Source organism: Pelodiscus sinensis, chromosome 24, assembly GCF_049634645.1.
Source record: "Pelodiscus sinensis isolate JC-2024 chromosome 24, ASM4963464v1, whole genome shotgun sequence".
Taxonomy (NCBI): domain Eukaryota; kingdom Metazoa; phylum Chordata; order Testudines; family Trionychidae; genus Pelodiscus; species Pelodiscus sinensis.
In genome coordinates this window covers 1,579,348-1,604,935 of record NC_134734.1, presented here as the reverse complement: position 1 = coordinate 1,604,935, position 25,588 = coordinate 1,579,348, and the positions used below count along the sequence as shown (strand labels likewise).

The window sequence follows — 25,588 nt, the reverse complement described above, 5'->3', positions numbered from 1 at the left end:
TCAATGGCTCGATGTCAGGTTGACTGTCAGTTTCTAGTGAAGTGCCTCAAGGTTCAGTTCTAGGGCCAGTTTTGTTCAACATCTTTATTAATGACCTGGATGAGGGGATGGATTGCACCCTCAGCAAGTTTGCAGATGACACTAAGCTAGGGGGAGAGGTAGATACACTGTAGAGCAGGGATAGGGTCCAGAGTGACCTAGACAAATTGGAGGATTGGGCCACAAGAAATCTGATGAGGTTTAAGAAGGACAAGTGCAGAGTCCTGCCCTTGGGGCGGAAGAATCCCAGGCATTGCTACAGGCTGGAGACTGACTGGCTAAGTAGTAGTTCTGCAGAAAAGGACCTGGGGGTTACAGTGGATGAGAAGCTGGATATGAGTCAACAGTGTGTCCTTGTAGCCAAGAAGGCTAATAGCATATTAGGTTGCATTAAGACTAGCATTACGAGCAGATCTAGAGAAGTGATTATTCCCCTTTATTTGGCTTTGGAGTATTGTGTCCAGTTCTGAGCCCCCAATTACAGAAAGGATGCGGATGCATTGGAGAGGGTCCAGTGGAGGGTGACCAAAATGATGAGGGGCCTGGAGCACATGACCTCTGAGGAGAGGCTGAGGGAAATGCAGTGCACACCTTTAAAGAAGGGAAGAAGGACAATCCAGGGAACAACCGCCCAGTCAGACTTACCTCAGTCCCCAGAACAATCATGGAGGGGATGCTGATCCATTTTCAAGCACTAGGAAGATCGGAAAATGATCAGGAACAGTCAACATGGATTCACCAAGGGCAAGTCCTGCCTCACCAATCTGGTTGCCTTCTATGATGGGGTAACTGGATTTGTGGATATGGGGAAGGTGGTGGACGTGATCTACTATGACTTTAGCAAAGCTTTTCATACGGTCTCCCACTATAGTCTTGCCAACAAGCGAATGAAGTCTTTATTGGATACGTGGACTACAAGGTGGATAAGAAACTGGTGGTTAGATTGTCGGGTTCAGTGGGTCATGATCAATAGCTAGATGTCTCATTTGTGGTCGCTTACAAGTAGAGTGCCCCACAAATCACTTCTAGGTCCAGTTTTGTTCAACACCTTTATTAATGACCTGGATGAGGGGATGGATTGCATCCTCAGCTAGTTTGTGGATGACACTAGGCTAGGGGGAGAGGTAGATACGCTGGAGGGCAGGGAGAGGGTCCAGAGTGACTTAGACAAATTGGAGGATTGGGCCACAAGAAATCTGATGAGGTTCAAAAAGGACAAGTGTAGAGTCCTGAATTTAGGATGGAAGAATCCCAAGCATTGTTACAGGCTGGGGGCCGACTGGCTAAGTAGGAGCTCTGCAGAAAAGGCCCTGGGGATTACAGTGGATGAGAAGCTGGATATGAGTCAACAAGAAGGCTAATGGCATATTAGGGTGGATTAGGAGTACCCTTGCCAGCAGATCTAGAGATGTGATTATTCCCCTTTATTTGGCACTGGGGAAGCCACAGTTGGAGTATTGCATCCAGTTCTGCTCCCCCGCCCCCCTACAGAAAGGGTTTGGACTGGAGCAGATGACCTATGAGGGGAGGCTGAGGGATTACACCATGTTTGGTCTTCAGAGAAGAGTGAGGGGCTATCTGAGAGCAACCTGCAACTCCCTGAAGGGGGGCTCCAAAGAGGCTGGAGAGAGGCTGTTCTCAGTGGCAGCAGATGGCAGAACCAGGAGCAATGGTCAAGTTGCAGCTGGGGAGGTCTAAGTTGAATATTAGGACAAATTATTTCCCTAGGCACATGAGGGAGCTCTGGGCAGGGTTCCCTAGGGAGGTGATGAAATCTAGGTGACAAAGCCCTGGCTGGAATGATTGAGTTGGGGTTGGTCCTCCTTTGGGCAGGGGACTGGACTCGATGTCTCCTGAGGTCTCTTCCAGCTCTGGGATTCTATGATTCTAAATTTGGGGCACCGCTGGGTGTTACTGTCCACCCACTGGCCTCTTCCCATCCCAGTTCTGTGTGTCTGCTTCCTGCGCAGAGGGTCTAGTTAACGTACCAGTGACAAAGCCACCAGAGCTGTTAGCAGCCCCTGTGGAAGAGCCATTCCAGGGGTACGGGGCCATTCAACAGGCGTCCGCCAGCCCCCATCACTGTCTGGATTTGCTGTGTCAGTTGACAGGTCCGGAGTTTAAATTTGTTTTCAAACTATTTCATTGGTGTGTTGCTGCAGGTTATAAAATCCCATCTCGCCAGCTGCCAATGGGCACAGGCACCAGTTCAGTAGTGCTGTGTAGGGCACCAGAGAGCCTCAGGCCAGCCCTGTACACAGTGTCCCCTTGGTACCACTGTTACTGGTCAGCGTGATACATGCAGTAGCCCTGCAAGCCAGCCTGGGAGCGCTGAGTCACATTCTGCCTGGGTCGTGTATATTCACACTGGGGGACTGTGACCCAGGCCCCACACTGCACTGGAAGGGGTTAACACCACACTGTGAGTGAAGGAAGTCCTGGCCTGTACTGAGCATGCTCAAAGTCCGGCCCCTATAAAAGGAAGCATTGAATCCATGGGGCAGGACGATGCTGGAGAGGAAGGGCGCATGCGGAGAGCCAGCCCCAGCCCCTCCCTGCAGGAGCTGCGGGCCCGGGGCTCAGACGAAGCTCCCAGAGCTCACAAAGCACCGGGGGCAGCCTGCACCGAGGAACATTGTGATCCTGAGACGTCTTGGGCCAGGGCACCACTGGCCACGCGAGGAAGCGGCCCAGGGAGGGGAGGGAGTGGTACCTCCCCGCTGGGGGACTCAGCAGGGCTCAGTGGGATCCCTGCCCTGCTCTGCCATGGCCAGGGCCCCGGTACCCCCGTCCTGAGCCACCAGCCCCGTGCTGGAGCGCCGCGTGGGGAAGGGCTGCTGCGCTGACTCTGGCCCTCAGGTCTCACTGCCCCAGAGGCAGCCCCAGCACCTCTGGGCCCGGGAATTCACAGCCCTGGTGCCGCTGGGCTCGGCCATTCCTGGCCCTGGGGAGGGGAGCAGAGTTCTCAAGGGAGCAGCTACAAAGCTCTACGGCTACTGAGGGGGAAGGTCCCTTAGCCCAGGCTCTGTCCCACCCACAGCGGGGAGCATGTGGGGAGCAGGCGATGCCGATGGAGAAAAGGCCCCTGGGGGATCCTGGCCATTACAGGCCAGTTAGCCCAGCTCAGCGCAGACAAACGGGAAGGAAGGGGCCGTCCGGTGCTGGGGCCCTGAGCTGCAGGAGGGGGGGCTGGCTCCCAGCTGGGCTCCGGGGCTCCCCTGCAGACTGCCAGGCTAAGCAGCAGGCGGGTGAAAGGGGCTGGCTGGAGGGAAGCCCCTGACCAGTCTGGGATTGCCCCAGCCCCAAGAACCCACCCCCAGGGCACCGTTTAGGGAGGGCAGGGGCTGAAGCCTCCCCCAGGATCCCTGCCAGGGCTTTGCTTGCTCTGCCCCTTCCTGTGGGTGCCAGGGGGTGAGAGGACAGCACAGAGCCTGCGCCTGGCTGGGGAGGGCAGGGCAGTGAGAGACCCAGGCCGGGTCCTTCTCCCTTGCTCCCTGATAGTGACAGGAAGGGGAGCAGCAGCGTCCTGGTATGAATCCCGGGGAAGGGGCCTTCAGCCTCCCTCCCTCCCTGCTTCCCTCCCCCCCGAATGGCACCGCTGGCCCCACACGGTCTCCACATCCCAGGCCCTGCCCTCAGCTCCTCCCCGCACTGCCCAACGCTCCTCACTCCTGCACCCCCCACACCCTCCGCCTCTCCCTGACCCGCCACCCCCAGTCCCTGCCCTGACTCCTGCATCCCCCACATACCCCAACTTGCTGCCCTGAGACATTCCCCCCCCCCCACAGCCCTGACTCCTGCATCACCCTCCCCCCAACTCCCAGGCCCCTGCCTTGACTCCTTCCCCCATTCACACTCACCCGAACCATCTCCCCTCAGCAGCTCCTCACAGCCCAAACCCTGACTCCTCCGCCCCCCACTTATCAACCCGCAGCCCTGAGCTGCTCCTCACACTCCCCAGCCCTTACTCCTGCACATCCTTCACCCTCAGACCCCTACCCTGAGTCCCCCCCACCGCCCACGCCCTCAGTCCCTTGCCCCGACTCTGGCACCCCCCATGAACCCAAAGGCCAGAGCCCTCAGCCCCTCCGCACACACCCCTGCCTTGTCTCCAGCGCCCTCCACACCCAAACCCTGTGCCCTCAGCCCCTGCTCACAGCCCCCTGCATTGGCAAGCTCTGGGGGGCTTTGTGCGGGTCACTCGGCAGCCTCCCTTCACAGATTTCCAGCTCCCGGCCGCGTCTCGGGGGCGATTTGCTCTGCCGAGTGGCTGAGTTCTTGTCGGGCAATTCTCCCCCTGCTGGTGCCCCCGCCCAGAGATCAGCACCTTGTGCCCCTCGCGCCCAGCGCAGCCTTGAGTGCAGGGACTGACCTGCCCCCTCGTCCCCAGGCGGAGCAGGTGCTGCAGCAGTTCATTGACAGCAAGAAGACAGAAGCAGCCTGCATTCTCCAGTCTGACAAAATGCTGTCAGAGGTGGAAAAGAACCGGGCAGGTAAGTCTCTGCGGAAGGGTTGTCAGCAGGTTTCTTCCTGTTTTTCAATAACAAAGACAACAACCACCACAACAACCCTCCCTCCTCACATGGCAGAGCTATGGCTGGGAATCCATGGTCACCTTGGGCTCAGGGTGTCCCTACAGCGAACACCACGGCCATTGGCAGTCTCCCATTTCCGGGTTGTGCTTTGGGAGCTACAGGGGCTGCTCGGTTGCTCTGCTGAAGCTGTTCCACGTTGTTCACCCGTCAGGCTGTCTGGGGGTCTCACAGCTGTGAGCGCCGGTCTCAGGGAGACTGTCAGACACATGTGTGATGGGTCCTAGAGTTCAACTTCCCCATGTCAGTAACAACTGTGCGCCCCTGGGTCCCTCCCCCAGTCTCACCACAGAGTCACAGGCCGCCCCTGAGCCCCCCGTCTGTCTTCCCCCCGACCGACGGAACTTAGTGAGAACGGCCCCATCAGCCAAACCTCCCAGCACATCAGTTCTCCCCGTCCCAGCGTCCCGCCCCCGGCCCAGAGCAGTTGGTTCCCCAGAGCCTGCAGCACAGGCAGCCCTGGCAGTGAGTTGGGCAGTTAATAGAGTGAAGGGCGATGAGCTCAGTGGGAAGGAGGGACGATGTAGAAGGTTTAATGCAGGGAAAACGTATTCCCAGGGGAGTCGCAGTTTGGAATCCCCAAGTGCCTTGGCTCCTGGAAACAGCTGGCAGGTCTGGCTGGTAGGCACAGGGCAGCTCTCAGGGCTAAATTCCCCAGCTTGGCACTTTGAGTGTAGCTTTGGGGATGACTAGCAGAATAGACTCTCTAAGGGTATGTCCACACTAGCCTCCTAGTTCGAACTAGGCAGGCTAATGTAGGCATTCAAAGCTGCAAATGAAGCCCGGGATTTAAATATTCCCCGCACTTGATTTGGATCTTCCCGGTTGGTCGCCATTTTTGAAATTTACAAGTCCAGACTAACTTCCTGCAGCTACACGCAGCAGGGACCCAGTAGTTCGAATTAAAGCCCCTAATTTGAACTATCTGTTAAACCTCCTTTCAGGAGGAATAACAGGTAGTTCGAATTAGGGCTTTAATTCAAACTACCGGGTCCCTGCTGCGTGTAGCCGCGGGCAGTTAGTCCGGACTTGTAAATTTCAAAAATGGCGACCAGCTGGGAAGATGCAAATCAAGTGCGGGGGATATTTAAATCCTGGGCTTCATTAGCAACTTTGAATGCCTACATTAGCCTCCCTAGTTCGAACTAGGGGTCTCGTGTAGACATACCCTAAGTATCTGTCTCTGGACCTCCCAGAGACAAACTTGTCCAGTCCCAGTTTCCCTGGAACCCACGAGAATGACGATTGGTTGCTCCTACCATCAAGTGCAAATAAATAATATAAAATAAGCCCTTCCAGGGCAGAGGTCACTGGAATCCCCCCCCCCCCCCGAAGCAAAGCTCTTCCCCCTTCCCCAACCTCCATTTCGCCTGGACTTGGGAAAACAAACAGAGGTGCTCCTGCCAGGTAACTTAGGCATGAAGGTTTACGGACAAAAAAAAAAAAAAAAAAAAAAAAAAAAGGTTTACGGACAGCCAATATCAGTTAATCAAAAACAAAAGAAAACACTTTTATTATCAAACAAGACTATTGTTGCAAGCATAGAACATGACTGGAGGTTAAAAGCCAGGGAGTGAAACAGACTGGGGGAAAGTCCCTGGGCTGTAATCCTGAGCTACAAAAATTAACCAGCTCAGACATGATTTCCAAATGCCCAAACAAGGAAAACAATAAACCCTGGCAGACTAGCTAAACTTTTCCCTACTTACACATTTTAAAAAGTCCGTTTCTGGGAAAACCCATCTCTCCCATTACCTGGGGAAAAACTGCTCTGATCTAAAAACAAAGGAAGAGAGAAAAAATTCTTTCTCGGTTTTAAATTCCATTTCATTGGCTGAATGCCCAAAGCCCCCTCCCTCAGGTGCACCTCCAGTTGCTTAACCCTTTCCTCACCCCCAGGTAAGTCCGACTCTCCTTGGCAACTCCTGTTCATGACAGTGGCCAAGGGATCTCTGACACTGCCTGTGCCTTCGGGCTGACACCGAAGCTTCCATTGGTCAGGAACTCTGGCAAATGGGATCTGCGGGGGTGGTGCCACAGGCAGGGTGCTGTGCATATAGAAGCCACCCCCAGCCTAGGATCCAGAGGGATGTGACCAGAGCCATGCCTGGGAGGTGCAGGGCCTGGGGCAACCCCTGGGGCTTGTGGCAAGCCTGGTGTCAGAGGCCCCTCACCTCTTCTGCACCCCCACCCCACCCCACCCCATTACTTCCCTCCAGCCCCACCCCCTTGACAAATCTCCCTCCCTCGCACAACATGAGCGGGGGGTTATGGGCCCTGGCGTGGGGAGGCAGCAGGGGTTGCCCCCTCCCACACTGCCCTTGGTGGCAGGAGCAAGAGTGGCCTGGCAGCCTGCTCCGCTCCTCCCACCGCCCTCTCCCAGCCGCTGCCCCTCACTTCTCTGCGCGATGGGGAGCTCCGTAGCTGGAGCGCTCGGCTCCCTGCTGCCGCAGAGGGGTGGGGCCCTGTGGGCTGAGCGAGGGGGGTGAAGCAGAGCAGAGGGGAGCAGGTTGTGGGGCTGTTCCAGCTCCTGCCATCGCGGTGAATGCAGCAGGGGGTGAGAGCTGCTGCCTCCCTGCCACCAGGCCCCCACTGCCCAAGGCAATTCCCCCGGCTGCCCTGGACCCGTCCATAGGGATGGTTGAGGTGGCCACCGTAGGGCCCCATGTATCAAGTGGGAAAGACAGCACACATTGCAGTGGAGATGAAACAGTACAAGCTTGGGCTTGTGGGAGACAAGATGCACGCAATCTGGACAGCTCGATTTTGATGGGCGACTTCAATGTGAAAATTGGAAGAATAAATACAGGCAGAGAACAGATCATGGGAAAACATGAATGAAAATGGAGAGCGCTTCAGTGACTTTTCATCCTTCAACAGATTGGTGATAGGTGGTAGTGTTTTTCCACACTAAAAGATCCATAAGGTCACTTGGGTTTCAGTAGACCATCAGTCAGAAAACCGGATTGATCACATCTGTATCAGCAGTTTTTTCAGAAGATTGATGCAGGACGTCCAGGCTAGAAGAGGAGCAGATGTAGGTTGAGATCATCATCTTGTCATGCTGTAAACAAGCTAGGGCAGAGATTCAATGTGGAGCAGCTGAAAGATTTAGAGACAAGAGCCCGTTTCCAAGTGAAGCTGTCCAACAGACATGCACTTCTGACAAACCTTATCCTGGAAGATGCTACCATGAAACAAATCTGGGAACACATTAAAACTTGCGATAAAACATTGGGAAAGAGGACAAGGCGTCACAAAGAATGGATCACAGCAGAAACTCTGAGAAAAGTGAAGGAACGAAAGGACAGAAAAGCAGCAATCAACAACAGCAAAACAAGAGCAGCCTAAGCGGAAGCTCAGAGACTATTCAGAAGCCAACTGAGAAGTTAAAAAGGCTGGAAAAAGGGACAAAAAGAACTTTGTGGAAAACCTTGCACAACAAGTGGAACAAGCTTCAGGACAGAGAAACTTGAAAGGGCTGTATGACATCACAGGGAAGCTAGCTGGGTCCCAGCATATAGTGGATCAGATAGTACAGGATAAGGAGGAGTGTGTGCTAACAAACCCATGCGAGCAGCTCAGTAGATGGAAAGAACATTTTGAAGAGCTACTGAACCGCCCTGCCCACATGGAACCTCCGGAATTACCACCTGCAAATATACCTCTGCAAATTAACAGTAGGGGTATGTCTAGACTACATCCTTCTGTCGCCAGAGGGATGTGAATTAGACATACCGAAATTACTAATGAAGCGGGGATTTAAATCTCCCACGCTTCATTAGCATAAAAATGGCTGCTGCTTTTTGTCGCCTGTGACGGCGAGTTGGGGGTCCCCCGTCTCCTGCACCCCGAAATGGCACAAACAGACTGCACCAGCCGGTGGAATAGAGGAAGTTTATTGCCTCTCCAGGATACAGCACAGCACAGATGTAATCTGGTCACAGAGTTGGGCTAGGATGCCTCAGGCCCCCTTGAGATGGGGGAGACTGAGCCCCTTAATCTCCAGCCCCTTTCCCTAGGCTGTCTCCTCCATGCTTCCAGCCCGCAACTAACTAACACTCTTCCAGCCCTGCCCCCCAGCCAGGGCAGCATTCCACCTTCCTTCGTTCCTCTCCATGGGGGGTGTCTGGCCGTACTGGTTTGCATAGTGACTCATCCTGTTTTGCTGGGTCGTGGTACCCACGGCAGCCAGTGGGGGTTACCCCAGAGCCAGCAGCATAGAAACCAGCCAGGTACCCCCACTACATCACATCACCACAGAACTTTGGCTATGAAAAGCAGCAGTCTAGCCACAGTTCTATCACTCACTAAAGCCTTTGGCGACGGATCCCTCTTGCCTCGTAAAACAAGGTATACAGACATCAGCCTTTCATCTCAAACACCCTGATAAAAGCTTAAGCAGGTCTGAGAGTAAAGGATCATGTCTTATGAACCCTTTGCACAGTTCCTGGACAGCCCCATGGCAGCAGGCCGTCCTTGGGTGAACACAAGCAATTGTCTTAGCTTGGAGGTTGGTCTCCTGTTTTCTAAGCATCGGGAGTAGTTAGCAACATGGATTACATAAAGCAATTGCCCATCTGTGGCGAACTGTGGGGGTAGTCAGTGGGCTGTGCGTGACCCCCGCTGGTGGCTGCCTGTAGCACGGCCCAGCAGTATAGCTGATGGGTCAGATAGGGGAAGTCACTGAACTGGTTCTGCTGGTTACCTCCCTGAGAGAGAGGAACTAAGGGAGGAAGGAGGAAGGCAGCTCCTGGCTGGGGGTCAGGGCTGGAAGTTGGGCAGTTTTCTGGCTGGTATCATGGAGGAAGCAGCCTAAGCAAGGGGGCTGGGATTTAAGAGCCCAGTCTCCCCCATCTCAAAGGGGCACTGAGGCCTCCTAGCCCCAGTTCCTGTAGCCAGATTACATCTGTGCTGTGCTGTATCCTGGAGAAGCAATAAACTCCCTCTATTCTACTGGCTGGTGGAGTCTGTTTGTGACACTATTGGGGTGCAGGAGATGGGAAAACCCTAACACACGGTCACACCATCTTCTGCCATTTCCAGGAAGTAGCTGCAGACTTCAGAGGGGAATTCCCAGGTCACTGAGGGTAGATCTAAACTGCTGCTTTATTTCGGAAAAAGCTATGCAAAATGTGCTCTGCATTTTGCGTAGCTTTTTCCGATTTTTTTGTTCACAAGAGGCTTTTCTGAAATTCGGCCTGTCTACACTGGGCCAAATTTTGGAAAATCCCCCTCTTTCCGAAGCCCCCTTCTTCCTCGTGGAAGGAGGAAGACAGGGCTTCCTATACAGCACGTTTGCCCTTCTGCCAAAAAAAGTGGAAGCGCAAACCCGTTCTTTAAACATGGTGGAGTTTTTCTGGGATACCGCTGGTATCACGGAGCCCCCCCGCAGTATAGACCTAGCCTGAGATGTTGGCAGAGACTTTAGATGCAGGGAGAACCGTGTAACCAAACTCTCTTGTGAGCACGTCCGATTGGTGCTGACCCGGATCTCTCAGGCTGCAGGTCGCCTGTCAGAGCTCTCGTCCACTGGCCAGGCCTGTGTTGGCTGTTTGTAGGGAAGGGCCCTAACTCCCATTCACACACGGCTCTCGTTTGCCATTACAGGCTGAATTGGGGTCATGTAGCTCCAAGGCACTTAACCCTTTCCAGCCCGTGTCACCCCCTCTGGGCTCTGCCCGTCTGTCCAGCGAGGGTGGGGTCTGGCTGGGGCTGCCCCAGTTGGTGTTGAAGGTGGGTTTAGTTTGCCCCCCACCCCCAGCAGAGGCCCCGTGACCCTGCCTCCAGGGACCTGCAGCTGCAGGGTGGGAGACAGACGGGAACTTCCCTCCCATCTCTCTCCCTGCGGGGACACGTGGGGTGTCTGGGCTGGGGGCGTGACTGGCAGGAAGGTCCCAGCTCTCCTGCCCTGGCCGGGTCACTTCCCGCTTGCAGGACAAGTCGGTGCTTGGCCAAGCGTAACGTGACCCCTCAGCCTGACCCGGCGTTCTCTGGGGCCCAAAGTGGGGCCCAGTCCGGTCTGTGGGAACCCACCTGCAGCCCGGCCTGTGGAGCAGGGGTGGCCATTGTATCGCCATGGAAACTGACCGGCCCCTCCTGTGGAGAGGCAGCTGCCAGGTTAGAATCAACCCCACCCCTGTCTGCCGGGCTGGGCGCTCTCTGCCCCATGCAGACTGCACAGCAGGGGGCTGATGCCACGTTCTTTGCATTTCCCATTTCCACAGCTGACCAGGCGAGGTTGGAGCAGCTGGAGCAGCAGCGCAAGGCAGAGGAGGAGAGGAGGCAGCAGCTGGAGCAGCAGATGAGGGACCTAGAACGCAGCCACCAGGAGAACATTCGCCAGATGGAAGCCAAGATGAAGGAGGAAGCTGAAAAGCAGAAGCAGGAGATGGAGAGAGCTCTGCAGTGCAAGCTGAGGGAGCAGGAGAAGCTGCTGCAGGAGGGCTTCACAGAGAAAGCCGACCTACTGAAAGAGGAGATGGAGCAGATGCGGAAGGAGGCAAAGGAGCGGGAGGAGAAGCAGCAGCAGGAATGGGTGAGTCCCTGTGGGGCTGGCGGGGTGATGTACGGAGCGTTTCCTCCAGGGAGCACCAGGAACACACAGTGTCCAGTGTGGGGAAAGCAGGGAGTCGATACGCTCAGTGCTGCCTGCGCCAGGGCTGGGTCTCTCAGGGGTGGGGCTGGGCCTCGGTTTCCCATTCTGCCGGCCGAATGGAGCCAGGCAGGTCGGATGAGGGCCTGTCCCACATGCACTGAGAGGCGGGTCGGGGGCGGGGGAATTGTGTGTTTATCCAGCCCCTGCCCGTGTTGGTTCCTGAGGCCTGTGGGGAGAAGCCTTTAGGAGGCGAGTGGTGAATGGGGGGAGGAATGCCCCTCCCTTCCCGTCTCTCTAATCAGTGTCACCCGGCGCCCCTCACTGCCGCGTCTGGGCCCCCCATGGAGAATCAGCAGGGCAGAGCCGGTTGCTTGGGCCCTGTTGGTACCAGACACGGGCTGGTCACTGACCCCCAGTGGGCAGAGACAGGAGCTGCCTTCCTGCCAGGCAGGGGGGCCCTGCCAGCCGGGCTGCTCGTGTGGGTCCGTATGTGACAGGCCGGGGGGGCTGACCTGTGACAGGCTGAGAGCAGGGGTGAGGCCTGGCTCAGACCCAGCCAGCTCCGCCAGGGGCCCCTCGGGCTGGCTGCAGAAACGGGGAGTTTTGTCCAGTCTCTGGACCCTGAGAACTCAGAGTTCAGCTCCAGACTGGTCAGCGAGGTCCCCTCCTGGCTCCCCTCGGATACACTGGAGCTGGTGAAGGGTCTAGTGCGGGGGGGGGGAGGGGGAACCGCACACCCAGCACATAGCCAGGAACCAGCCGAAATACACACGCGTCACGCCATTGGTCAGTGCATCCTACCACCCCCTGATTGGTCGGCTAATGTCTGTGACCAATCCCTGGGCAGACCATGAACCAGCCACGCGCTGCAGCTGCAGCTCTCACCCCTCACTCCCCTGCTGACCCCTCTTGTTACCCACAGGCCCTGGGTCAGTTCCTGCTTCATCCCCTCGCAGCCTGGTCCCTTGTTTCTGTTTCGTTCATTGTCCATGCCAGGGCCGCGGCTCCCCCCTTGGCTTATCACTAGGGGCCTGCGCCCACTGCTCGCTGTGCTCACCAGTCCCCCCTCTGGGGGCAGGTGTCTGGCAGGGGGAGGGGGCAGGAGCAGGCAGAGGGTGCAAAGTCTCAGCTGAGTGGGTGTGACTGACCGGGCCCGGTCTGGGCACAGCTGAGGGAGTCTGCTCAGGGCGAATTGCTCGAATCCGGGGCTGTCTCTAGCCCCCAGACTGGAGACCTTCCCAAGTAGGCCACAACCAGTCCCACAGAGCACTTCAGCTGCCTGCCTGAAGCCTCACGAGCAAAACCCCTCCGACACCCCAGCAATACCCGTGCCCCAGATGGCCCCGGGCCTCATACACAGGTGGGGGGGGGGGTCTTAGAACCCAATCCCACCTACCCCGAACAAGTTCTGTCCGGTTCCAAGAAACCAGCCACAGATCCCGGCCAATTTACTCTCCGGATCTTACCCACAAATCACGCTGAGCCAATCCTTCAGTATCTACGATCTAAAGGGTTATTATTACATTAAAGAAAAGCATGAGAGTAAGGTTGTTAAAGGATAGTACATTACATGCATCGAATCTCCCAGTTCTCGATGCAGGCTCTAGCAGAGATGTTACAGCTGCTGGCTTAAGAGTCCTTGTTGCGCATCCTAGCATCAGGATGGGTCCACAGGTCTTCCTGGCTCTTCGATCCCTGCACTGCTACCTCTGGGATGAAGTGCTGAGCTGAGAACAAGATGGAGTCCCCCACATGGCCTATTTATCCCTCCTTCCTGGTCTCTTCTTGGCTACAGCAGGTCACCTGGCCCGTGGCCTATCCCTGTGTTCCCTGCTGGTAGCCCCTAGGTCTGAGTCCCCACTCTTGAGGTGTGTCCTTGGCCTATAGAGGGCTATTGTTCCAGAGCTTTGCTCGTTAGCATGTCCATAGGCTGAGCTGCTTTGCCCATGGTTCAGCCACATATAGAGAAACATTTGGTATCCACTAAAATACATGCTTATAACGTCACATACCGACATTATACAATCACATGAATAGTGCATATGGAATCAGAAGAAAGGAGGCTTCTATTTGACACCTCACATGGCCTCCCTTTGTGCCACATTTGGGGTCAACACTCCCCCACGGGTGCAGCAGTGATCTGACTGCTCCTTTCAATATCCAGTAACGTGACAGTGGGTGTGTGAGGGGACTGGGGGTGGGCGGAGGGGGGAGTGCACATGACTCACACGTCCCACCTCCCCGGAGCACCAGAGATGGGGAGGCCGTATGACTCCTGCCTCTGTGGAGAACGGGGAGGAGAGAGGCCATGTGACTCCTGCCCCCCAAGAGCACAGGGGAAGGGGGAGGGGCCCATCTCCCAGCTCCCCCAGGGGAGGGCAGGAGGGAGGCCTCATGGCTCCTGTCCCACCAGAGTTAGGGTTGCCAGGTGCCCAGTATTGCACCGGACAGTCCGGTATTTGCGCTTTTTGTCCGGTGTTGTGCAATGTCCGGTATTCTCAGATTTTTCCGGCTGCGCACCGGATGGAAGCCTGGCGTGAGCGGAGGGAGTGTCTGGAGGGTGGGGCCAGGATCAGCGCTAGGAGCCTGTGATTGCACAGAAGCCGGGCTGGGGTAGGGGGAGTGGCCACTTTCCCCGCCCCTGCAAGGCTTCTGCGCAACCACAGGCTCCTAGCGCATATCTTGGCCCCTCCGCCGCCTCCTCCTCCTGGGGGGCTCATTATCCCGGTTTCGGATTTTTTTTTTGCTCGACCATTTGGCAACCCTAACCAGAGTTGGGGGGATAGTGAGGTGGTGGGGCAGCTCCTGGCCCCCAAAGGGGGGAGGGAAGAGGTCTTGTGGCTTTTTTCCCACCCTCCCACCGCCCTGGTTCCGGGGGGGGGAGGGAGGATGCCGGGCGGCTGAGGGCGGTGGGATGCAGAGCGACGTGGTGATGTCATTCTGTCATCCCACAGGAAATATTCTGTCTCTAGGAGAGCGTCTGTGTGTCTGTGAGTCCTTCCTGCCTGTGCGTCTTGCATGTGTCCAAGATCTCCTCCTAAGCCGCACGTGCTGGGACCACCAAGTTCCGTAGCAGCTTCCTCTCACCTCACATTAAACCCCCGTCAGGGTTGGTTGTACCTGGGGAGTGAGAGGTGCCTGGAGGGGGCCTGGTTTCCAGAACATGCAAAGGAAGGAGGCAGAGTGGTGGGGGGGCACAGAGAGCAGGGACGCGATGCTGAGAGTGGCCACTGGGGGCAGCTACAGCCCAGCTGGGCTCTGCCATCCTGTCTGCCTCCCTGAGTGCCGATGCCCCCAGACTAACTGCATGGTGGGGGGGCGGGACTGGAGGCTGGCGACAGCCTACCGAGTGCTGCCCCCCACAGGGGTGCAGGACGGGGGGACAGCAGCAGCAGGCTGGGCCCCACCCAACAAACGTGCAGCTCCCAATCCCCCCATCCTGGAAGGAGCCCCTCCGAAGAGCACCACCTTGGCTGCTCAGGTGGAGCCTCTGGCCAGGGAGCACCACCATGGCCCAGGGGAGGAGCTACTATTGCTACGCTGTGATATTGCGGAGGTTGTGTGCTCTGATACATTGTGTGTGATTCCTACTGTCCTGTGCTGCTCTGCTGTAACCCTGTGTGTGCCTCAGTTTCCCTGGGCACTGCACTGGTACCTGGCTGGGGATGGGAATGTTGGGTGTGTGTGTGTCTGTGTCCGTCCATCCATCCATCCATCCGTCTCTCTCTCTCTCTCTCTCTCTCTCTCTCTGCCTCTTCCCACCTTCTAACTGGGGAGGTTTTTAAAGGCCTCCAGCAGGCCTGAAGTGGAGTCAGCTGCCCCCAAACTGCCTGGGCCAGCGCCCTGTTAGACCAGCAGGTTCTTGATCTCCTCTGAGGATTTCCACGGCCAAGCTCTGGTCCCTTGGCATCACACTCCAGCGCTGAGACGCCAGCAGCAATGGCAGGCAACACCCAGCCCCCCACCCCTCCAACACCCAGCCCCCCAACACCCAGCCCCCAACCACCTTCCTATCTGTGCCCTGAGGAGACACCACGTTGCTGGCAGGGATCCCAGAGAGGACGCTTGCCTGCTCCTCCCTCAGCCCCTCTTTCCCCTTCCCCAGCATCAGCCCAAGCACCACGTCTGACATCCATGCTGAGAACTGTGACCGTCCCTCACCATCCATGGAAACCCCTGTCATCCCTGGGGGCCATTTCCCCTTTCACCCCCACCTGGGGCCAGTCACCGCGGACAGTTGGGTGTTAGGGATCATCCGGCCCGGCTTCTTCGTCGAGTAGTGTCCCTGAGGGTGCTCCACTCGAGGTGCTGGGCTCGTCCCGGCGCCGCAAACGGAGAAACTTCCTTAGCAGTAGCCCTGCCGGCCTGCGCATGCGCTCCTGCTGCCTCGCGCCGTTCGAGCCGTTACAGCTGAGCACGGGCCGGCTCGTCACTTTCCTTTCAACCGTCCGCGGCCGCAGATGGACCTAGGACGTGCTCCCTCTCCGGCCTGAGGAGAAAAAGGGATTTTTACTTTGGAGACTTTAATTGCCACTTGGCAGTTTATAGTTAGTATAGTTGTTAATAGTTAGTCTAGTTAGTTTTCAAAATCTTTGTTTTTCTGTCCTAATCTATAGTTGTGTTCTGTAGCCTTTAAAAAAAACTGTTTTCTTGTTGTTTGCAACCTACAAAGACTATGCCTGGCTTCAGGAAATGTTCAGTGTCAGGATGCCATGCCTGCATCCGACGGACACTCGCGCTGTGTCAAATGTCTGGGGGACGGGCACATCCCGATGAAGTGCTCGCATTGTATGAAACTGACAGCGCGCACCGGGCGCCATCGTGAAATGCGACCGAGAGTAATTTTATTCAATAAAGCCCTCCAGACCGATGCGAGCGAGCCGTCCTCCACTGCCTCCAGGACTCATGCAGCTCGTTCACCCACAAAGGAGCTTCGCAAGCTGGCTGAACGACCGCAGCGATGGAGCGTGGGGGACAGACCGGGCACCTCTGGCTTCTTGCCGAGGCACCCGACGGAGAAGACGGGCAAGGGCCGTAGTGCCTCAGCCCTGAGCCTTGTTCCTTCCAAAGACCCGATGCTGGCTCTTTGTAAAGGGCCACGGGCGGAATCGGCACCGGCACCGGCTCTAACAGCCGTGTTACAGCCGGCTATGGTGGCCCCGGCACCGGCTGACCCTGCGCATGCGCAGTCAACTACAGCCCTACCGGCACCCACGCCTGCGGGGCCGGCTGCTGTGACCGCGCTCTCCAGGGTGCTGCAAGTAACAGCGCCGACTCAGGCACCGCAGGTAAGCATCGGCCAGCGCAGCCCTCTGCACCGCAGCCTCCTCCGGCACCGGCACAGCTTTTAGCTCCTGCGGCACCGCTGACTCATCCGCAGGGCAGCTATTCGACTGGGGCCACCCCACTTCAAACGGCACCGTCTTCCCCTCTTGATCCTCCGGTGCCGACTAAGGCACTATACAAGTCAAGGCGTGTTCGGACACCTTCCCTCACGCCAGACTGAGCTGGGTTCTCCCCGAGACCCTGGTCACCAGCTTCATCTTGCTCAGACAACCATCATGCTCCTCGTTATGTCTCCACTAGGGATCACTACCATAGATCACCTCATCGATCACCATCATACCGTCACTACCGCTGTCACTACTCTTGCTGTTCTCGTTCTCCATCTCGTTTTTCTGTTAGATCTATCTCACCAAGATCCTCAAGACGCTCAAGATATTCACATCAATGCAATGCATCCAGAGGCTACTCTCCAAGATGCTCCCCAGCTCACCGTCAGAGATATGACCATTACTATGATGACCGTCCCCCTTCTCGTAACACACGATGCCCGCATTCATGATCTCCACTATCCACTTGTCCAGTGTCTCCACTTCACGTACCCTCGCCGATGGTTCCACCAGCGCCTGCGGAGGACACTATCTCAATTTCTAATCATGCCAAGCATGAGGACAATTATAACCCGAACAGGGAACCACAGACCCCTGAGTCTCTGGCCAACTATTCATCATCATCACCGTACGACGCTGTCTTCCGTGAAGAGCTATCTCCCGTGGAAGATCATAAGCAATTTCAAGAGCTCTTTATGAGGGTTGCACATTCTGACTACGCATTCTTATTCTCCTTTCAAGTAGGAATAAGGGATCTTCCAGAAAAGGGTTTATTTTCCGAAAAATCGCGTCTAGACTGGCGCTTTTCTCCGGCATAACCCCGAGCCAGAAAAAGTGGCAGCCATGTTCATGTAAATGCCACAGGGGATATTTAAATCCCCAGTGGATTTGCAATTCTGAAGTGTCTCATTAGCATCCCTTTTCTGGAAAGGGGTGCCAATGTAGACACAGTCTATGAGTCTATGAGAATGATATATGGCAGACTCCAGCTGCTTCCTTACCGACTAACAAGAGGTCGGAGAAGAAATATTTTATAAACCAAAAGGGTATGGACTTTTTGTTCACGCATCCCCAGCCCAATTCCCTCGTCATGGATGCCGCACAACAGAGATCCAAGACGGCTCAAAATAAAAATACCGCAAGTGACAAAGAGGCTAAGCGCCTGGACATTTTAGGCAGAAAAATATATTCTTCTGCCACTTCAGTTCTCCGAATGTGTAACTACGAGGCTCCCCTCTCGAATCTTGATTTTGACAATTATTCTAAATTAGTCCCTCTTCTAGAACACCTACCAGACTCTAAGGGTCAAATCTTAAGGGCAGTAATACAGGAGGGCTACGCAATGGCTCAAAGAGCACTGCAGATTGCCCTGGACACAGCTGAGGCAGCAGCTAGGGCGACAGCTACTGCTGTAGTCATGTGTCGTGCATCCTGGTTACACCAAGCTGTGGCCCCGAAAGAGTTGTTCAACAAGGTAGAAGACTTACCCTTTGATCGTCAGTCACTCTTTGCCCAATGCACTGATCAGGTGTTCCACTCGGGCAAAGACTCCCATACGACACTGAGAACGCTTGGGATGTATACGCCTCCGTATAAGGATAAGAGGTATACGCCCTATAACAGAGAGACCCTTCTCTTACGTGACATTCCGTGCCAAACCATATGAGCAGCAGAGGCCAAGGCAACGCCAACAGAAACAAAGACAACAGCCTAGCAAGGCATCCAGCCACCAGCAGGGGCGGCAGCAAGTTTGATGGGTCAGTCGAGGGACTGCGCACCACCCCTTTGTCGGGAGCTTCACACAATCCACTAGCTTTATTCCATCATCGGCTGAGGCCTTATCAACGTTGCTGGTCTCTGATTTCCACCGTCCGATGGGTCAATGACATAGTTGTTTCAGGATATGCCATCCCTTTCAACTCAATCCCTCCCCATTCCCCACCCTCCCCGTCCCTTTTCAGGGACCCCTCTCACGAGACTCTTCTACAGCAAGAGGCGTCTCGACTACTTATTATAGGAGCAGCGGAGAGGGTACCCATTCAGTTCCGGGGGAGAGATATCTACTCTCGGTACTTCCTCACCCAGAAGAAGTCAGGGGGTTGGAGGCCTATCCTGGACCTACGTTGACTCAATCGTCACCAGTGGAAACAAAAATTCAAGATGGTCACATTAGTCTCTATCATTCCGGCTCTCGACAAAGGGGATTGGTTTGCGTCCCTCGACTTGCAGGACACCTATTTCCATATAGCAATTCATCCGGCCCACAGGCGATTCCTTTGTTTTGTAGTGGGTTCAGATCATTACCAATACCAAGTGTTACCCTTCGGTCTGTCAGCAGCGCCACGAGTGTTTTCCAAAACCCTAGCAGTGGTAGCTGCTTACCTTCAACGCCTCAATATCACAATCTTCCCGTATCTCGACAATTGCCTACTGAAGGCCCATACTTGCGAAGAGGCTACATGGGCAGTGACCACCACCAGGATGGTGTTCGAGGCATTGGGCCTCATAATCAACTTCGGCAAATCGTCCCTGACACTGAGTCAGGACTTGGAATTTATCGGCGCGAAGCTCAATGCACTGAGCGCAAGAGTATACTTACCCACAGCAAGGTTCGAGTTGATTCGGGATTTGGTTCAGACTGTGTCAATTGCTCCCAGATCCCACATGCTTGTGTGTCTACAGCTGCTCGAACATATGGCTGCCACCACATATGTGATGTCACATGCAAGACTTCACCTGCGCAGCCTCCAGCATTGGCTTTTCACTGTTTACACACCGGGGGTACACAGCACGAGCAAAACAGTATCTATTCCCAAACACGTCAGGACTTCACTAACATGGTGGGACAACCCCCAAAATTTGCTATCAGGGGTCCCCTTCCACAGACAAAGGCTCTCAGTGAAGATCACAACGGATGCTTCCTTGATCGGTTGGGCTAAATGGCTGTGGGCAATCCATCACGGTATAACCCTTACCCCATCATACCTTCCCGGCAAGGACAATATCATCGCCAATGCCCTCAGCAGACACTTCCTTCCTCTAACACGAGTGGGAGTTATACAACGAAGTTTTCGCGATCTTTTCCATCTCTGGGGGTTCTCGAGTATAGACCTCTTTGCCACTCGTCACAACAAAAACTGTCATTATTGTTCACGAGGGGGTGTCGACATGAATTCCTTGGGAGATGCTTTCCTGCTCGATTGGGGTCGTCACCAGCTACTCTATGCGCTTCCACCTCTTCCTCTCATTCCGAGGGCGCTGGAGAAGATAGCGATGGAGGGCGCGACTGTGATTTGGCCCCGACAGACTTTGCTGACGCAATTGTCGAGAATGTCGGTCGCTCAGCCATGACAACTACCACAGCTGTCCAATTTGCTGTCTCAACATCACGGTACGATGGTGCATCCGAGCATTGATCGCATGCACCTCACAGTGTGGCTCCTAACTGGCTCCAGCCACCAGAAATGACCTGCTCTCAGGCAGTAAAACATGTACTGATAAATAGCAGATGCCATAGCACTCGCAAAGCCTACCTCTGCAAATGGCATCGGTTCCAAACGTGGTGTCTGGAGAGGAACTTTGACCCTCTCTCTTTGCCGGTGCAGCAAGCTTTGGATTACATCCTCCACCTAAAGACAGAGGGGTTAGAAAATGCTTCGCTGAAAGTTCACTTGGCAGCAATCTCGGCCTTCCATCCTCCCATCGACGGTCATTTGCTGTTCTCTCACCCGTTAGTTAAAAGATTCCTAAAGGGGGCTCAGGAATCTGTACCCGACCTACACAATTCCACCAGAGCCGTGGGACTTGGCCCTGGTACTGGACCCTGTGCAGTAACGTCTGTTCTTCGAGATGTTACCCCGTGGGTGCTCCACGACCCACCCTCCTCCCTGCTTCGGAGCTTCTGTTTTATTTTTCAGATGCTTCCAGTTGGGAGGAAACTGACGAGCCGGCCCTGGAGAAACAAGCTGGTGCAAGACGGCCTAGCCCAGGCCCCAAGTCTGTGTTCCTCTGGCACCGGGTAGCCATGGCAACATCCCTCGAAGGCCTTTCTCCTCCCAGGAGCGAGAGTTCCCTTAGACCAATGCAAGTGCTCAACCAGGAAGGACATTTCCCTCCAGATTCCCCACCTGGACATCCAGGGCAAGACACTTTTCTCTTGAGCCGCCCCCCTCCCGAGTGCACTGCAGGGGCCTTTCTTCTGCCACGGCCCAGTCACCTGCTGTGCGCATTCCCGCCAGCGCCTCTCATCCCCAGGGCACTCAGGAGGCGCCTCGTTAACTCTCATTGCATCGCCGTGCTACGACTCATTGGCCGACCGACGTGCATCGGAATCCCAACAAGTCACAGTGACTTTGCTGTTCGTCAGAGAACTCCTGTCCCAGACCAGGGCGAGTCTCTGCAGCCCGACCTTAAATCTCCCAGCGTTGTGTGGTGGGTGATGAGCCATTGAGACCATGTTGGTGAGCATGAGAAATGAACCCACAAGGGCCACGTACACCGCCAAGTGGGAGACATTTCCGGTTTGCACACAACCTCCCGTCTATTGCCCAGTCATATGGAGATCACGCAGGTGCCAGATGATCACGTGCACCTGAAATCACCGGGACGGTTGTTAGTCTGAGTGAGTGCCGATAGCTCCTATGTCTTACTGCATCCCCCCGTGGATGGACTCTCCACCTGTTCTCTGCCTCAGGCCTCAGTTTTTGAAAGGCCTAATTAACCTTTTACCCTTGTGCGTCTGCTCCTCTGCCTGTGTGGGATTCAAATCTAGTCCCTCCGAATACACGCCTGAGTGTGGGGGTGACAGGTTTGCTTGTGAGGGCGGGGGCGGGGCTCAGCAGCCCTGGGTTCATTGATGGCAGAGGCCTTGTGCTCCCGAGGCTCCTGCTTCAAGGCTCCGTGCAGCCAGCAGCAGGGGTCAGGAAAGAATTAACCCCCCTGTGCCCAGGCATGTTTATTGAATTCCCTTCCCTCTCAAAGTGGGGTGGACACAGCAGCACAGGGAGCACTGAACGGAGAAAGCCAGGCCTTGGGGGCACCAAGTACTCTTCTGTCAATGGCCTGGCTGCCTGGGTCTTGCCCACTTGCTCAGGGTTCCTGTAGGTGGGCCAGGCAGGACGTTTCCATCTGGACAGATTTACAGGGACCTTTAGGGGAGGGGAGAGTCACCTTCCTGTGCTGGGTGGGGGTGAGTCACTTGCCAGGGATACCCGGGTGGTGTTACTGTGGGGGCTGAGCTGTGTGCAGTGCTGGGTGCTGGATCTTTGCCCAGCAGTGCTCAGTTGCCTTTCTTTGCATAATTCCAGATCAATAGGAGAGAGGAAGACCGGTTGAGGTGGGAGAGAGAAGAAAAAATTCTTCAGCACCAGTGGGAGAAAGAAGAAAACGAGAGGCAGCGCCAGTGGCAGAGAGAAGAAAACGAGAGGCAGCGCCAGTGTCAGAGGGTAAGGAAACATCACGATGGCGGGTACTTAGATTTTCCAAAAACCATCGCCAAGGTCCCTCCCCAAAGACTCTTCAGCAAAGAAGCCAGCTGTGGGGTAAGAGGGAAGCTCCACTCATGGACTGGTACCTGGTTACAAGACAGGGAACAAAGGGGAGGAGTCAATGGTCAGTTTTCAGAATGGAATCAGGTATCGAAAGGTAACTGCACCGGGACTGGTCCTCTTCCACTCATTCATAAATGCCCCGGAGCAAAGGGTAAGCAGGGAGGGGGCAGCATTTGCAGATGATTGACAGCCACTCGAGATAGTTAAGTCTAAAGCAGGCTGCTAAGAGCTACAAAGCGATATCAAACGGCAGCTGAAATCCCTCTGAGCAGTGCAGAGCAATGCCGGCTGGAGCACAGAACAGCGTCTGCACAAACAGACTGGGGAGGTCCCGTGTGGCTGTCACTGCCCCAGAGAGGGACCTGGGAGTCCCTGTGGAGAGTTCTCTGCAAACATCCACTCGACGAGCAGCGGCAGCCGAACAGCGACCAGGCTGCTGGAACCCTCCAGAGCTGGGGAGACAAAGCACAGGGAGGGTCTTGCTGTCTCTGTATCAATCCGTGGCAGGCCCACAGCTGGGATCCCGCCTGCAGATTGGGTTCCCCATCTCCAGAGAAGGACACCGGTTGGACCCCCCTGAACCTGGGGTCTCTGGTCCAGCAAGATCCATGCTCCAGCAGGACCACAGAGCCCAGCACAGGGAGGTCTGGCCACGGGGCATGAGGGTGGGGAAAAGGGTGGCGACTCCACCCGGAGCCGGGAGGGGTGGGTGCAGGGGGGTGGTGAAGCAGGGAGATCTGGCCCAAGAAGCTGGGCAGTAGCAGGGAGCCAGCAGCAGCCACACAGCTCCGACCCGGCAGCAGCGGGGACAGCGTAAGCTGAGAGCTCCAGCCCAGGCAGCACCAGCATCCAGGCAGCGGCGGGGTGAGCTGGAGCCCTAGCGACAGGGGGGTGGAGGGCAGCAGTTTAGCCCAGGCTGAGAGGGAAGAGACGCCGCCCTGATCTGGCAAATCCCCTTGTTTGGGACCGGTCAGGCCCTGAGGCTGCCAGAGCAGAGGGGTCCAGCCTGTCCTGGGCTTGGGAACGGCTCAGACAAGGACCCAGATGACTGGGGGAGGGAGAAGCTTCCGCGGGGGAGGGGTTAATCCGCCTGGGGTGTTTGGGTTCCTAACGAGGCGCCTAAGGGGGTGTGAGCGGGGGCTGTAACAGCCTGGCGGGGGAGGGGAAAGTGACTGAGGACGAGTCGTTTGCTCCTCCCCACGCACACGAGAACTAGGAGCCACCACACGGAACGGACGGGCCGAGGGTTTAGAACAACCCAGAGGGACCCGCAGTCACTCTGGGATCCCGCGCCAGGGGATGGTGTGAGGCCAAATTGATACGGGGATCGGAAAACAGAATTCGCTGAGTTCCCAGAGACCGGCCCCTGGATGGCGACTGGCCAGGGTGGTGCCCCGAACTCCTGTCTGTCAGGGGCCGGGAACGGGCGACGGGAGGGATCCCGTGATGGGCCACGTCCAACCCTCGGCTGTGCAGCGCGGCCTGTGTCTGACGCGCCGAGCGCCCCTCCCCCCTTCGCCGCCGGGGGACACGAGGCTTCTCCTGGCCCAGACGGGCTGAGACGTCCCACGAGGGCGGCTTGTGTGACGGGGCCGGCGTTTCTCTGGGGAGCTGGGGGAGGGGTCCGTGTGTGTCTGGGCTGCGCCCACCCTGCCACGCAGCCTTCGCGCTGGGCTCCTGCCCCCCCAGACACCCCAGAGAGTCGCCCCCTCGCCAGGGAGTTGCAGGGGGCGGGTCTGAGCGGAGCCTCCGTGGGGCCTGGCCAGGGGCGCCCATGGAAAGGTCTGTCAGCACCACCGGCCCCACAGCGCCTCAGTCAGCCCCTCTGGGAGACCAGCCCCTCCTGAGCTGTGCCTGGCCGGGCTCCCACTGCCCCCGAGCCAGGTCTGGTCCCACCGTGTGGGAGCCGAGGGGACTGACCATGTCTGCTTCCTTCTCCAGGAACGGGCGGGCGGTTGTATCCTGTCCTGAGCCGGGCCGGACCCGCGCCGAGGGGCCTGAGGAAACGCTCCGACCCGTCCTGGGAGCGACGCTCACCCAAGCGCCACAACCCGCTGCCGGGCTCTGGGGGTCGCTCTGCGCTGATCACCCGGGTGCCGCCCGCCTGCCCTGCCCCACAGAGGCCCTGGGGTGGGGGCTTTCCCTGCTGGTGGGGGGGGGGGGGGGGATCCGGGGAGATTAAAGCTTCCTGAGCACCGAGCCGTCGCCTCTGCCGTTTGTTCCCTGCTGCCCCTCGCGCCGACCCCGCCTGCGTGCTGTGGGAGCGCAGGGCCCCACGAGAGCTGGGCACCCAGAGGGTTTCTGGGGGGGATGCCCTCTGCGCCTGGGCACCCCGAGGGATGGGGAACGGGTGGGGGGACCCACACGTCATTTTCAGGAGGGCCCGTGGCTGGGGCAGGGGGAAGGGCGGGGGGAAGGGCCCAGAGGCACCAGTGAGCCAGGGTGAGGGGCTCAAGCAGCCGCCCCCTCATAGGGCCCCTCAGACAGCAGAGCCCCCCCCAGCCATAAGTACCTCAGGGCCGGGCAGGGGGAGACAGGGTCACAGGGGGTGGGAAGGGCCCTGCCATGGAAAGAGCCTGAGAGAAGGCGCTCGCCTGCTGCCTGGCCAGGCTGGACCCAGGCAGCGTAAGGCCAGAGGGGCCCAGCAGAGCAGCCGGGCTGCCCCGTAACCCCGGCCAGCGGATTTCACCAGCTCCCCCGGGGCCGCGCCCTTAGTGTGTGTGCCTGAAGCTCCCCCAGGAAGGGGAGTGCAAGGGGGTGGGTGAGGTGGGGGGTGCAGGAGTCAGGGCAGGGAGCAGGAGGGGGGGATGGGGCTGGGGGAGCTCAGGGCTGGCATGTTGTTGATAATGTGCGGGAACACGAGCCCTAGTAGGTAGGTTAGGAGGTTGGGGGAATGGGGGGTGCAGGAGTCAGGGCAGGGAGCAGGAGGGGGGGGGGATGGGGCTGGGGATAATGTGCGGGAACACGAGCCCTAGTAGGTAGGTTAGGAGGTTGGGGGAATGGGGGGCTCGGGGCAGGTGGTTGGGGTGTGTGGCTCGGGGGGGGGGTCAGGGAAGAGCGTTGGGGGGGAAATATTGGAGCAAGGGCCCATTTAGGTGGGGTAGGAGGCTGGATGGGGGCTCAGGGCAGGGGCTTGGGGCCAGGCCGCAAGGGCCCATGTAGGGAGGGCAGCAGGCTGAACAGCCTCCCCCTCCGCCCCCGCCCCAATCCCTACCTGGGCCCGGCTTGCTCCCCCTCCCTTCCCATCACTGTCAGGGGATGCGCGGGCAGGAGCCAGCGTGGGGACGTCCCTGCTCTGCCCCGGCCCCCAGTGGAAGGGAGGCGCCGGCTGCTCCCCTCTCCCTGCCGGACCATTGCAGGAGAGGGACTCGAGCAGCCTCCAGCCCGAATCTCCAGGGGGAGGGCCAGTCCCCCCTC

General features: G+C 57.1%; 1 protein-coding gene across 1 annotated transcript in view; it reads left to right on the top strand.

The window, feature by feature from the left end:
- Nucleotides 1-24,329, top strand: part of LOC142819583 (guanylate-binding protein 1-like) — a 116,742-nt gene extending 92,413 nt beyond the window's left edge. Inside the window, exons 14-17 of the mRNA XM_075907689.1 lie at nt 4,430-4,532; nt 10,859-11,169; nt 21,929-22,066; nt 24,113-24,329. Coding sequence (XP_075763804.1) covers nt 4,430-4,532; nt 10,859-11,169; nt 21,929-22,066; nt 24,113-24,142 — 582 coding nt within the window. The 3' untranslated portion in view covers nt 24,143-24,329. The remainder of the gene's footprint in view (nt 1-4,429; nt 4,533-10,858; nt 11,170-21,928; nt 22,067-24,112) is intronic.
- The last annotated feature ends 1,259 nt before the right edge of the window (nt 24,330-25,588 follow it).